Source organism: Podarcis tiliguerta (assembly GCF_965153285.1).
Source record: "Podarcis tiliguerta genome assembly, chromosome: 9".
Taxonomy (NCBI): domain Eukaryota; kingdom Metazoa; phylum Chordata; class Lepidosauria; order Squamata; family Lacertidae; genus Podarcis; species Podarcis tiliguerta.
Window position 1 is genome coordinate 73445746 of NC_139542.1, and position 13149 is coordinate 73458894.

At 43.7% G+C, this 13149-nt stretch overlaps 1 protein-coding gene across 1 annotated transcript; it reads left to right on the forward strand.

Annotated features, from left to right (window-relative positions):
* The first annotated feature begins 1383 nt into the window (after positions 1-1383).
* HS3ST1 (heparan sulfate-glucosamine 3-sulfotransferase 1) lies at positions 1384-11721 on the forward strand. The gene is made up of 2 exons (XM_083399192.1): positions 1384-1532; positions 10481-11721. The coding sequence occupies exon 2, from the start codon at positions 10595-10597 to the stop codon at positions 11519-11521; it is 927 nt and encodes a 308-aa protein (XP_083255318.1). The 5' UTR covers positions 1384-1532; positions 10481-10594; the 3' UTR covers positions 11522-11721.
* Positions 11722-13149: the final 1428 nt, after the last annotated feature.

Below are 13149 nucleotides of genomic sequence, written 5' to 3' on the forward strand. Positions count from 1 at the left end.
TAGGAATTTGTTCATTTTTATTTTCAAAATATAGTCCAGCCCCCCACAAGGTCTGAGGGACAGTGGACCGCCCCCCTGCTGAAAAAGATTGCTGATCCCTGCAGGAGATTAGTTTGTAACTAACTCCTTTGCTTTCCTCCACCACCATGTCATTTCCACCCCTGCGCTGTGCTGAGCTAAGCCAAGGTTTGGCTTAGTGTGTCATCTGAATTCAGGCTCATGGTTAAGCTCTCTCCTTAAGGTTTGTTCTTGTCTACAGCTCATGGCTCAGCACATCCTATGCCAAACCTACTTGCAATGAAAAGTATGTTCTCAGCATACTAATGACAAAACTGTGGGTGCCGCCACTCAGTGCTTTCATGAACTCTGCAGAACTCCAGACTCCGGGCTCCATGAGGCTGACCAACAGGCCCCCCAGCACCACCGCTTGCAGGCAGGTCTGAATCCTACCTGTAACTGATCCAGAAGATCAGTTTCATCCAAGAGCATTTGGATCTGATTGGCTCCTCCAGAACCTTGCCCAGAAAGGAGGCATGTGGCAACCAGCCTAGAATTTTAAAGACCGTCCCAATCCAAAGAGGGCTTATTTTAAGGGAAGTGGTGTCCCCACCACCTCTTTCATGTGGCTGGGGAACATGCGATCTGTTCAAGAGGGACTAATAGTCTCCTTGATGCAGCTGGTCCTCTTCTCTCCTCTTCATCTTACAAGCCAGGAGGACACGGATACAAGTGACTGAAGCAGTCAAAAGGCCCTGAGGATGCCCTGAGGAGAGCTTGCCATGGGGTACCTAGGTCTGAACTAAGGTGAGCTGAGATGGCACAGCTGCCATGGAAGAGCTGAAGCAGCGCCAGCTAAGGGAGCCGTTAGCTGCTTCTCAGTTCCTGCCAAGGCTTCTTCGGGGATTCTTGTCCCACACCTGTGGACCTGGGCGGACCCGGTTCTGAGGGGGTGAGAAGGAGCCGTGCTGCACACCATGAAGCGGGCTGAACGACGCTTCTCTCGAGCGAACAAGGCCTGGAGCCGGGAACCAGCCTTGGGGTTTATGGCGAAGGAGGAGAGGCTTCACCTCAGCCCGTCCCAGCGGGAGGGGCCGCTCGAGATCTCCTCCCGCCACTCCGCGGCCTCTTCCGGAAGCGGCGCCCCACCCCGCCAGGAGCAGCCGGCGCCCGGAGCCGGACGAGGCGGGCAGCAGCGGGCGCTCGCCGGCCCCCCGAGCGCCTCCTCCGTCTCCTCCCCTGCCGCCCCGACGCGCCGCCTGCCTGGTCCCGCCCCTCCGGGATGAGCCCGCCTGCCTGCCTGCCTGCCTGCCTGGCACTGGGGCTCTCGCTGCCGACGCGTCAGGCTCGCCTTCGCCTACCTGGCCAGTCGCGCGCGCGGGCGCGCCACACACAAGCAGCCGCTTCGCTTCTTGCGCGAGTCCTGCCGCCGCCGCGCGCCTCGGGAGCCGATGGCACAGAAGGAGCCGCGCGGCCCCTCAGCTCGCCGGAGCCCGACACGCGGGACGGGACGCGGCTCTTGCTTCCTGCCCCAGGTAAGGCTTGCCAGGCAGGTAACTCGGCGAAGTTCGCCCCGGCTAGCGGGCTCCGCCGCTCTCGGAGCATTCCGTGAGGTGAGCGGGGAACTAGGCTGGTCTCGGTGTGCCCGACGCCACGGCGAAGGGGAGGTGAAGGCTGGCGGTGAGGGATGCGTGACGGGATCCCTGTACCCCACCCCACCCCACCCCCCCAAAAAATACCACTAAGAGCAGCGTGAGGCGGAGCAGGAGTGCTGGGCTGTGTGGTGCGAGGGAATAAGGTGCGACTTGTGGGGGGAGCACATTGTCGCGCGAAGAGCAGGCTTTGGTTTTTGCCAGCGGGTCTCCTCCGAGCTCTCGGTCGGCTCGCGCTCCTCGCAGCCCGTACGCTGCCGGCGACTCTGCGGAGATCACTTTTCGGCGGAGCACCTGCGGGCTCGGCTGGGCGCGCGCCAGGCTGGACTGCTGCTGCTGCTGCTGCGGGGCGCGCGCTCGCGGCTTCCTCTCGCCCGCGGGGGGTTTTCCCGGCCCCGATCTCTCCCGCGCTTGACCCCCCCCCCCGCCCCCGTTGTAAGGGCTCTAAGGGAGCCCGGTGATGCAAGAGGGGAGAGCGAGACGCGCTCCGTAACAGGTTCACAAGAGAGAGCTGGTCGCGTTGGACAGGTGCATGAAACTGAAATTGCCACCAAACCGCCTTCTCCGGAACTCTGAAAAATCCCTGGCATTTGCACAGCAGTTTTAGAACATGCCAAATGCCCCACAGAAACGCTCTAATTGCAATCCCTACCGGGTAAATCGATATTGCTGAAACGAGGGTGGTTTGCCTGATGGTGACTTTTTGGTTAGAATTGGAGAACTTTCTGATTCCCAGCTTGCAGCACAATCCTAACCATTTGTACTCAGAAATAAGTCCTATAACTATGGGGGGGGGTGTTTTTCTCCCAGGTAAATGGGGTTAGGATTGCAGCCATTGTCCCTTAGCAGCGAAGTTTGGAGTCCTTTGGCTTTCTTAGATGTTCAAGTGGTGTGTGTAGTGGCAGCGGACAGCCACCTAGATATTTCTTTGTGTCAAAAAGGAAGCTCTGTCCTTTATCCCCTGTGAAGAGAAACAGCCTATGCATATCAGCATATTTGAAAAATAGCTGAGTTGGACTGTAGTCGCAAGAAAAGGAGAGTGTGGTGCCGCCTTAGCGAGCAACTATCAACTTAATGAATTAGTTGTGCAATTACGAGCTTTTCAAGCAGGAGCCCATTCTTTCGGGCTACAGGTATGGACAGATACATTCACATTCCCGCACACTGGAAGGTAGTAATCCATGTGAGTGAGAATAAATTCAGAAATGCTATATTTTGGGTGTTTTTCAGATGTATGCCTCAGATCTATGACCCAGCCAGGGCCCTTTTAAGGTGGCTGGTTCTGTCTTAAGAGTTCCCAAAGGAGCTCTTCCTTAGTCCATGAACTTGCTTGGTGATACTGCTGTCTTAGTTCTGTTATGTTTGGCAGTCTCCATGCTGCAAATCCATCCTAAGCATATGCTGGTGGTTTTCTTCATTGCCTTCATGAGAGAACACAGTATTCTGAAGATGACAGAAGGTGAATTTCACACTCATCTTTTCACAAGCAGATGAATACAGCACCAAAAATTGTTGTACAGAAATGAAACATGACAAACCTGTTGTCTCAGTAGCCAAAGATTGAGTCTTTCAGCATATCTTTTCTTAAATTCTGTTTGGCTTAGCTTTCACTATGTCCCCATGTTATGTATCCACATATGAGAGTTTGTTCAGATATGAATTTAAACTCTGTGATGCAGCTGTGTAACAGGATATAATTTCAACCTAATATCAACGCCAGTTAAGGCACTATTGCAATGGCAGAGAGACAGTAAAAATCCTGACCTCTAGCTCCATTTTAACATCCATAATAAATAGAAGGTCAGATAATTTGGGATCACCCTAACTAATATGTTATCACCACCTCTAGCATCAGTCTCCTGATGATTATATGCGATGTTAACAACAGTATTTGCATAACATCATCTGTCCTAGCCTTTCAAACAAAACAAAGCCTGAGAAGCATTTTTATGTATTATTTTGTCAGCCACCATACTGCTGATACTGGGCATTGGATAGTACTGAAGTACCCTTTATCTGGTCCTCAGTCTAGGTGACATTTTTTGCACATTATTCTTGCGTTCGTTCTCTTAACCACAACCAGGTGTTCATGAATTCTCCTCTGCAGAGGTGCCCACATTGACACTAAGAGACAGATAGATTTGGGAACCCTGTGTTTCTCCTATGTGTAAATTCACCAACTACAGCAGAGTGCTATTTTACACATAGAAGATGTGTAAACTTATGGTTAAAGGATTTGAGGTTTGGGTGCTAGGAATCTGAGAGTCACTGCAGTAGTGCAAGTTTCGATGGGTCAGTAGTCTGAGTCTGTAACAGGCACCCTTATTAGATGCCAATGTATGCAATATTTGTGAGGTCCTTGTATAGCTAGTGTGCTTTTTTCTCTGTGAAGAAGAAATACTTCTATTTGATTGTTTTATTTTTTAAAGAAACAACATTATTTGCTAACTTTTAAAAATGGCTCCAAGGATGAGTATCAACTTTCTGTCTTTTTTCATTTTATTTATTACATTTCTATCCTCCCTCCAATGACCTCCGGGTTCTTTCAGTTTACCTTTACAACAACCCTGGGGGTAGGCTAAGCGATGGTGACTGGCCCAAGTGAGCTTCATGATTCAGTTTGGCACACTAACCACAGCATTACACCAGCTCTTTTAAACTAATGCTCTCTGTGTCTTTCCTCACAGAGGTAATAGCAGCAGGTGTAGTGAGATTATATGGGGAGGAAAGGAGGAGCACTGATAATCTCAGAACACTTCTCTGGTTTCCAAAGTAGCTGTGTGGTTCTGATAATTCATTTCAAACAATTTTTAGATGAAAGCTCCTCTGCCCTTAGTCTGTCCTGCAGACATGATATTCATTTGTCAGTTGGCATTCACTAAGTTCTAATTAATTCAGGGAGATGCTTTTCACACATATATTTATGATTAAAATGTTAATGTTGTACTTCACAACTTGGTTCTCGTTCACAAATATGATTGGATCTTTCTGCAAAAAATTAAAATTAAAATAACACTTAGGATAAAATGTATAAGTTGAGTGGAGGGGGAAAGCCATGTTTTTGAAAAAATATTGTTGAGAAGCTAAGGAAAGCCTGTATTTTGGGGCTTTTGCAGTACTGAAGTCAAGAGCATACTGCAATATCCCAGAGTTATTCTTAATGGGCTAAAAAATGTAAACTGTATAAAATGTAAAAGATGACATGATTGGAATCTTGCATATAATAGCATTTAATAAATGTAGGCTCTTAATGGTACTTCTGCATAGGATATGTCTTATGTACCAGATGGGACCATAGCTGTTGGGAGGCTGTGCTAAAACAACATAGGGACATTCTGATCTTAAGTGTGTTTTTCCTTAGGGCAGCCATAAAATGTCAGTGCTGGGACTTGTGAAACTCCTCAAATAGTAAATAGCCAAGGCTGTTTCAGACTTTAGCAGCAGCAAATCTGGATTTGCAACCATATAGAAAGTTGACAATATGTGGCTAATCCTGGTTTTCTGCCCTGTATTGTACACTGAGGTGACTCAAATGCAAAATCAAAACTTAATTTTACATGAGCCTGGCTGTGCCCATCTCCCTTTGAGTACAGTCATTCCCTACTTCCTTTCCTTATTTGAGGCAAAGCACAGTTTGCTGTTTCAAGTGAATTAGCAAGCAATGGATTGTCCTGCTCTACAACGAGCACTGGAAATCAGGCTTATGCACATGATTTGGTGTTACATCTGAACCAGCTCATTATTGGTCATGTTCACACCAGGATGTTATCAAGGTCCAGGCTGTTGGCACACTACACTAATTTTACACCAGCTTCATTCACTACTACTTTGTTTCTTGGTTTGATTTTAAATGCAAAAAGCAACCTAGTCCTAGGTCACCAACTTTTTGGGACCCAAAGGAATATCTGGAATTTTGAGGGAAGTGCCATGACCACCAATCTCCTGGTTACTCCTCTCTTCCCAACTGCCTTCCCCACGCCTCAAAAAGGACAGAAAGTTCAGACACACAATGCTTTTCCATGGGGTCTAGGTAGAAGCCAGATCTAGTAGAATTAAAATGGATCCCTTTGAATTCACAGGATTTCTACAAATTCACCATCATATTAAAGCTCTCATTGGTGACTGCAAAATGCACTGTAAAAATGGAAGATCCTGTACTGTACTGTACTGTACTGTACTGATCCTCAGTCTCTGAAAGTGTTGACTTCTTTACTTTATTGTTGTCCTTTGCTGCTGAAATGGAGGGGAGGCAAGTTTCCAATCAAAATAGAATGGGAAAAGTGGGATATGAATAATAAACGTGCTAACTTTTCTGTATTTTATCCTGCCTTGATAGTTTGTTGTATTACACTATTTTATGGTTTTCTGCAAGCTGCCTTGTAAAAAAACCACACTGCATAAATGATGTTATAAATATGTCAAACATCTTATGCACCTATAATGTAACATGTGCAGCAGTCCTTAGTGACAAACACAGATTTGCCACTGCAGAACTTCTGAAGTGACCCTTAGAAATAAGTCTAATTGCTTTTCGTGGAGACTGTTTCCACATCTCTTGCCTTTGTGCCCTGCCTGCTAGCATCTTAGAAGTATATGGTTGGCCACCATGGGATACAGGCTGTTAGGACTGATGGCCTCTGGGCCAGATTGAGGTGGTCTCTTCTTATTCTCTTACAGCAAACGGGGAGTTCCTTTCTAACTAATTAGCCTTCTCATGGGTACAACTGAAAAAAACTGTCGGACAAAATACTCTTGATTCTCGAAATGATTGGGTTGTATCCATCACTGCAGAAGTGGAGTTTGGCTCATGCATTACAACTTCCCCTTCTTGAGTTTCCCCAGTGCACACACCCCAAATCTCTTCCAGAGAGCCCCCAGTGCTGTGAAACACATTTGGAGGTGCATGGCAGGAGGAGAGGAAGGGGAAATTCCATTGTGCAAGTGGAAGTGTGTTGTATGAGTGGAACGGCATTGCTGGATGCAACCCAATGTCTCCTACTGTTCATTTCAAGAGCAGTTCTCTCTGAAAGTACTTTTTGTGTTGGTTGTACTGCAAGTTCTATTTTTCTGCTGGCAGGGTTTTGAAACCACAAATAGTCCAATTCCGAAGTGTTCTCTTGAATGTTTTAAATATAGAAAGTATGGATTTCTGAATAAAACATGTCATACCAAACAAAATCTGCTAGTTGTTTGTTCTATTTTATTCCTTGAGAAGATAATAATTTACAAGAATCTGCATTTCTAAATGGGTCCCAATAAAAATACCATAATTTACAGTAACTTGTAATTATATAGGAAACAAATAAGCTATATTTTGCATATATCTTGTTTATCATGTTGCACAAACAGCTGGCATTTGTATATATTTTCTTGCATAGGAAGAAAGTTAATATTTGAATTAAATAGAACAAACTAGTTTGGCACACATACCAATAACCCAGCTAAGCCAAATTGTAGTTAAGCCAAATGTCTGTTCAGGATCGGACAGCGCTTACTGAGGCACCAGGACAGTCTTGCTACTACTGCTTTCCTACATTATTCAGGCAATATACAACAACAACAACAACAACAACAACAACAACAACAACAACAACAACAACAACAACAACAGTACCCTTCCATATGACTGGGTTGCTCGAGCCACTCTGGGCAACTTCCAATGGATATAAAAACTTAATAAAACATTAAACATTAAAAACATCCCTATATAGGGCTGCCTTCAGAAGGCTCTCTGCCTGGTTTCCTGTAACCACTTCTCACGGAGCATTGATCTGCATTCCTGATGATGTCACGGGGGTTTAATATACAGTGACATATACAATACTCAGTTCTGTTTGATGGAGTGGTAATCTTATTGCACCACTGCATTGTCTGAATGTGGACACCACAGTTGCATTCACAAAGACATATGTGATACCTTAAAGTACATTTCCCCACCCAATTTCATTTTCTGCCCAAGTTAACACCAGAACTAAGTGTGATGATGAAACACACACACACACAAATTAAAAATCACATGAAGTTCCATTGCAAAAGGAACTTAATTCAGATTCATTTCATGCAAAAATGATAGGAACTACTTTGAGATGCTGTTCAGAAATTATTGAATTAATTCCATGAATTGGTTCATTTCAAGTACCGGTTTTGAAACTAATAAGCAATATAAATGAAGCTGGTATCTGTCTCCATTTGAAAGAGCCTAAACAAATATGATCCACAACATTGACATGATTTACAACTCAGTTAAGCACGTCATTTTAAAACTGATTTTGCCCTGTACGTTTTGAAAGGATTGGATTGGATTATACTCATGTACTGGATTTTGCATATCAAAAGCCCCTTCCTGGGTTTCATTGCACAGAAGCAGATCCAGAATGGGACTCTGCTTGGTAGGAAGTGTGCATGGTCTCTGTGTGGGAAGAGGGCATGGGTTGCAATTGGTAAAATCTGCTCCCCTTGAAAAAAGAAAAGACAAAAGTGATCAGGGCAAGCATTTACTCAAAAACCCTAAACAATACTCCTGACTTGCATCGTTCAGCTTTCCCAGAAGGGTGACTGCTCTTCATTCTCATGAGGAAAAGGGAAACTGCTGTGTCCTCAGAAGAGCCCTGCTGGATCCAGCATCCTGCTTCCTGGATGCCTGTTGGAAACCTTGAAGTGGGCCAAGATTGAAGGCATTTGCTCTTGTCCGGCTTTTGCTTCCCAGAAGCTGGTATTACTAGCTAGCATTACTGCCACTGAACCTGGCGGTTTCATAGAGGTATCATGGCCATAAATTTGTGTAATTAATTCTTGAGCCTTGCCACCCCAAAGGCGATGCAGTTTTGTGTATGATCATAGTTTTTGCCATGGTCCTCTTTTTATTTTGTCAAGATTTCTGTATGTGAAATGCCTGCTGATACTATGCAAAGCTGAGGAAGCAAATTTTTGTTAGATGTGCAGTTGTTTTGTTAGATGCACAATTGTCTCTGCAATGGGGAAAAATGAGAGAATGAGAGTTCGAGAAAAAATGTGGCAAAGGTTAAAGGAATATTTAAGAATGTTTTTGATCTCTTAAAAACCAGAATCATATTTAAAATATTAATGGACTGTTCTGTGTATGCTTTTTCTGAACATCCCAATCAGCATCATATGCAAGCACATATCAGTGTCATTTTCAATAGCTTTCCACAAGAAACCTTTATAGTTTAATTATGTGCTTATGCTGTGTGAAGTAGTTCCTTTCATCCAGCCTGACCTGACCAACATTCACCAGAGTACCCATTGCTGGAGAACATGAGTGGGGTGAATGCTGTTGTGCTCATGTTCTGCTGATGGACTTCCCTTAAGCATCTGGTTGTCCACTGCAGGAATGCTAGACCAGACAGGCCTCTAGTCCGATCCAGCGTGGCTTTTCTTATTTTCTTAACATTTGTTTTGCCAGAGTTTGTGTTTCTTTTTTGAACTCCTCATTTGGGGAAAGGTTCCGTGTTCTCAGGAAAGTCTTAATACCTTTTTTTTTAGCCTTGTTGACTCAGCTTGTTAACCGTGCTTGCATTCTCTTCAGGTTGATAGTACCTTTCCTACATCTCTGTGGTATGTGTTCTAGCCAAGCTTCATTTTTCTGATTTTTAACTAACTTGCAAGCATTTTGGAGCAACTTGACCCCCTTGACTTTCCCTTTCAGCTACGTATTTACTTCATTGTTGTTCTTCTTAGAGGTTTCATCTTTTGAAGTCAAACGTGATTGTGCTGGGCTTTCTTAGGAATTTTCCATTTACACAAATGCTCAGTTCCACTGCTCTGACACTTTACTGTGTGGAATCCCTTATGGGAGTGTATTGAAGAGCTCACAAAAATACATTCCATGCTACCTTCCCTGGGTATCCATTCATTGCATGGGGCATTTTCTCCATCCTATCTCTCGCTTGTCCTTAATGAAGAGAGTCATGTTAATCTTGATTTCTTAAATGCTTGTTAAGCACCTTTATACATGGCCTTACATATACTGTAGATTCATATTATCATTTCTGAAGCAGCAGAATTACTGTCCTAGATGTTAACATCTAGTAAAACTGCCAGTGGCTTTTGAACAGAATATGAAGATGGGCACAAGCAGTTTGTTAACAATGCAGTAGTTATTTAAAGATGCATTGTACTGAGACGTGGTGACCTCTAGCACTGGGCACACGGTTTTCTCAGCATTACTAGTGTTTCTCCAGGCATTTGAAAATCCATGGAAGTGAGTATCTGGCAGTGCTGGGTTTCAGCAGTGCTGCTGCTGAAAGCGCCAAGAGATTGTGTTGCCTTGTGGTTATGGCCACCACAACATAAGCTTTCAAGTGACTTCTTTTCCAAAAAAAAATATCATTTTTTTAATGAAAGTTGGCAGAGATCCATTTTTCCCATGTCCAACACTTCTGGAAATGTTTTACTTCTAAATATATAACAATACTCTTAGTTGTGTTTGGTGCAGCAGATTAACATGACTATCCCTCTGCATGTTATATTTTCCATTTGGGTTCCCAAAGACCCAAAGATACAATAGGCAAGCTACTTGTGTTCACCTTGTACTTGTGTTGATATTAAATGTTTGTGAGAATACAGGCACAGAGCAGATTTGCTTCTTGTAGCTGTGATCCTCACGAAAGACCTGAAATGGAAATTATGATATTCTAAATGTGTAGTAAATACCATATATTTCTCCCAGGGGTGGTTGAATATTCATAAGTGCAAGTAAGTTAGAGAAAACCTCTTAGTTCTTATGCTCAAGTAAAAATAATACTGAGCAAAGGTGCAATATTTGAACTGGCATTTATAACCTGTTTTTTTCTTTTCTTTTATGTTCCTAGTGAATAATCTGCTTAAGAAATACATTTTTGCGGAAAAGGAGGACCTCAGCTTCCTAGTGATGTTCTCTTCATGTCCTGTTTGCTGGTAGTGCAAGAGAAGACTGGACCTTTGTCATGGCTGTTTTTCTGCTGGGAGCAGCACTGCTTTTTGTTCAACCTCAGGCCGTTCCTTCCAGGCCCGCTGCCAGTTTGAAAGCTGAGGCTGCTACTCAGAAAGAGCCCTTTAGGAAAGGTGACCTCAAAGAGAGCTTCCACCTCAATGGGACACTCCAGCGGCTTCCACAAACTATCATCATTGGTGTACGGAAAGGTGGAACAAGAGCTTTACTAGAGATGCTAAGCCTCCATCCGGATATGGCAGCAGCAGAAAGCGAAGTCCACTTCTTTGACTGGGAAGAGCATTATTCAAATGGATTGCAGTGGTACGTGAGCCAAATGCCATTCTCGTACCCGTACCAGATAACAGTGGAGAAAACTCCTGCATATTTCACTTCACCAAAAGTGCCTGAAAGAGTTTATAGAATGAACAAACTTATCCGATTGCTCCTTATCTTACGAGACCCAACAGAGAGAGTGCTGTCGGACTATACGCAAGTGTTTTTTAATCACATGCAAAAACATAAGCTATATCCCTCCATTGAAGAATTCCTGGTTAAGGATGGTGAACTCAACATAAACTACAAAGCGATAAACAGGAGCTTGTATTATTTTCACATGCAAAACTGGCTGAAATATTTTCCTCTGGATCACATTCACATTGTTGATGGGGATAAGTTAATCAAAGATCCTTTCCCGGAGATAGTCAAAGTAGAAAGGTTTCTAAATCTCTCGCCTCAGATAAATGCTTCAAACTTTTACTTCAATAAAACAAAAGGCTTTTACTGCTTAAGGGACAGTGGCAGGGATAGGTGTTTACATGAGTCGAAAGGAAGAGCACACCCCAAAGTAGATCCAATCTTACTTGAAAAGCTACACGGATATTTTCGTGAACCTAATCAGAAATTCTTTGAGCTTGTTGGCAGAACATTTGACTGGCACTGAGTGTGGTCCTAAGTTATAGAGACAAGCATCTGGTGTGCCTAAATGCTCCAGGGCACATTTAGAAAAGGAGGGCATTGATGATATAATTTATTTGTAAAATCTATGAATTACTTCTGTACAATATTAGAGTCATAATTGCCATGTAAGCTAGTAATATTTTTCTACTTGTTAAATTAAACAGAAACACTTTTTGTAATGTTTTTCATAGTTAACACTGTATTTATGTCTATATGAGAAAAAAAACCTATTTCATGAAAGAAAGTATCTTGAGATTATGTGGATATAAAATACATACATTTTAAAATGCAATATCTGCTTCCCATTTCCCCAACTCCAAGGTCTCAATGACACTTCATATGATCTTCATTAGGGTGGTATCACAGTGATTTAGAGAATTTTTAACCAATCTAACAAAAAAATCATTTTACTGTAGTAGTATCATGTTGACAATGGTTATCAAAGCTTTTCATCATGAGATTCCTAAGAAGCAAATGGTTGACTCTATGGGCAAGCACATTTAAATGAGGAGAAGCCACGGGCAGAGCTTGCCGCTCTCAAAGGCAAAGGATTTGGTCTCTCAGTGGAGTGTTGTATCCTGAAGCAAAGGGAGCAGAGGAAACACAGTCATCTGCAAAAATGGAAGTTTTGTGGTTGGCAATAAGAAGATGGACAGCACTCTCAGAGTATAATGGCCACACCTTTATTTATCATTACACTCATGTCAAAGCATAAGATGGAATAAAATGGTCAGTTAACTAAGCTCTTAGCTAGCATGGGTATGGGGCTGGCTTTCCATGTAAAAATTGTTTCTAGGTGGTCTTCTCACACCTGAGCACACTGCCTAAGGGAAGGTTTGTGCCCACAATTCAATGAAAAAATGTCCAGACTTCACAGTTCCCTAAAATTTTTATGATGGTAACCTAGATGCATCTAGCCTGGTGACTCTGTTTACACGTGAGCCCCTTGCCCTGTATCTTAACACCTAGCACAGCCACAACCATGGATGACAATCTACACACACGCATGCTCACCTGCATCCTACTTCTCTCCTCTAATACTTTTATCACTATGTCTGTGTCTAGATTCTGCAGGTACACATCACATCCTTTGGAACAAAGGTAAATGCTGCCCCCCCCCCCCCCGGCAGAGGTGAATGCTGTATCCGAGCTGTCTCAGAGACATGTGCCAGTCCACCACAAAATTGTGTGCCCTTTTGTATTCCTGTAGAGCATGTTGATATCTGGGTTTCCTAGCCCTCTGCCAACCTTTGGGGTTATCTTTTACTGTATGGCAAATATGCCTGGAAACAATTTGACAATGGTCTGAAAATCGAAGTGACCATGGTAGCCAATGTCACATTACCTTAACTAATGGTGCAATCCTAATCATGTCCAGTCCTACCCATGGCAATTGACCTTACTCCCAGGTACAGGGGCTTAGGACTGCAGCCTAAGTTATTTCCCTACAAGTGCACGAGCAATGCTTTACAGTGGCATTCAAAGCTTCCTCACTCCATTCCTCCATTTACCAAAGCACTTGAAGCTACCCAGGTGGCCAAGGCCTAAATTGGGGGCCATGTTCACTGGAAGTTGGGTGGTTTTCTGCCCAGAAGAGGGGGGCATACTGCC

Bases quoted from the DNA above. Each gene is read 5' to 3' on its own strand.
- HS3ST1 (XM_083399192.1), top strand. From the start codon at position 10,595: ATGGCTGTTTTTCTGCTGGGAGCAGCACTGCTTTTTGTTCAACCTCAG.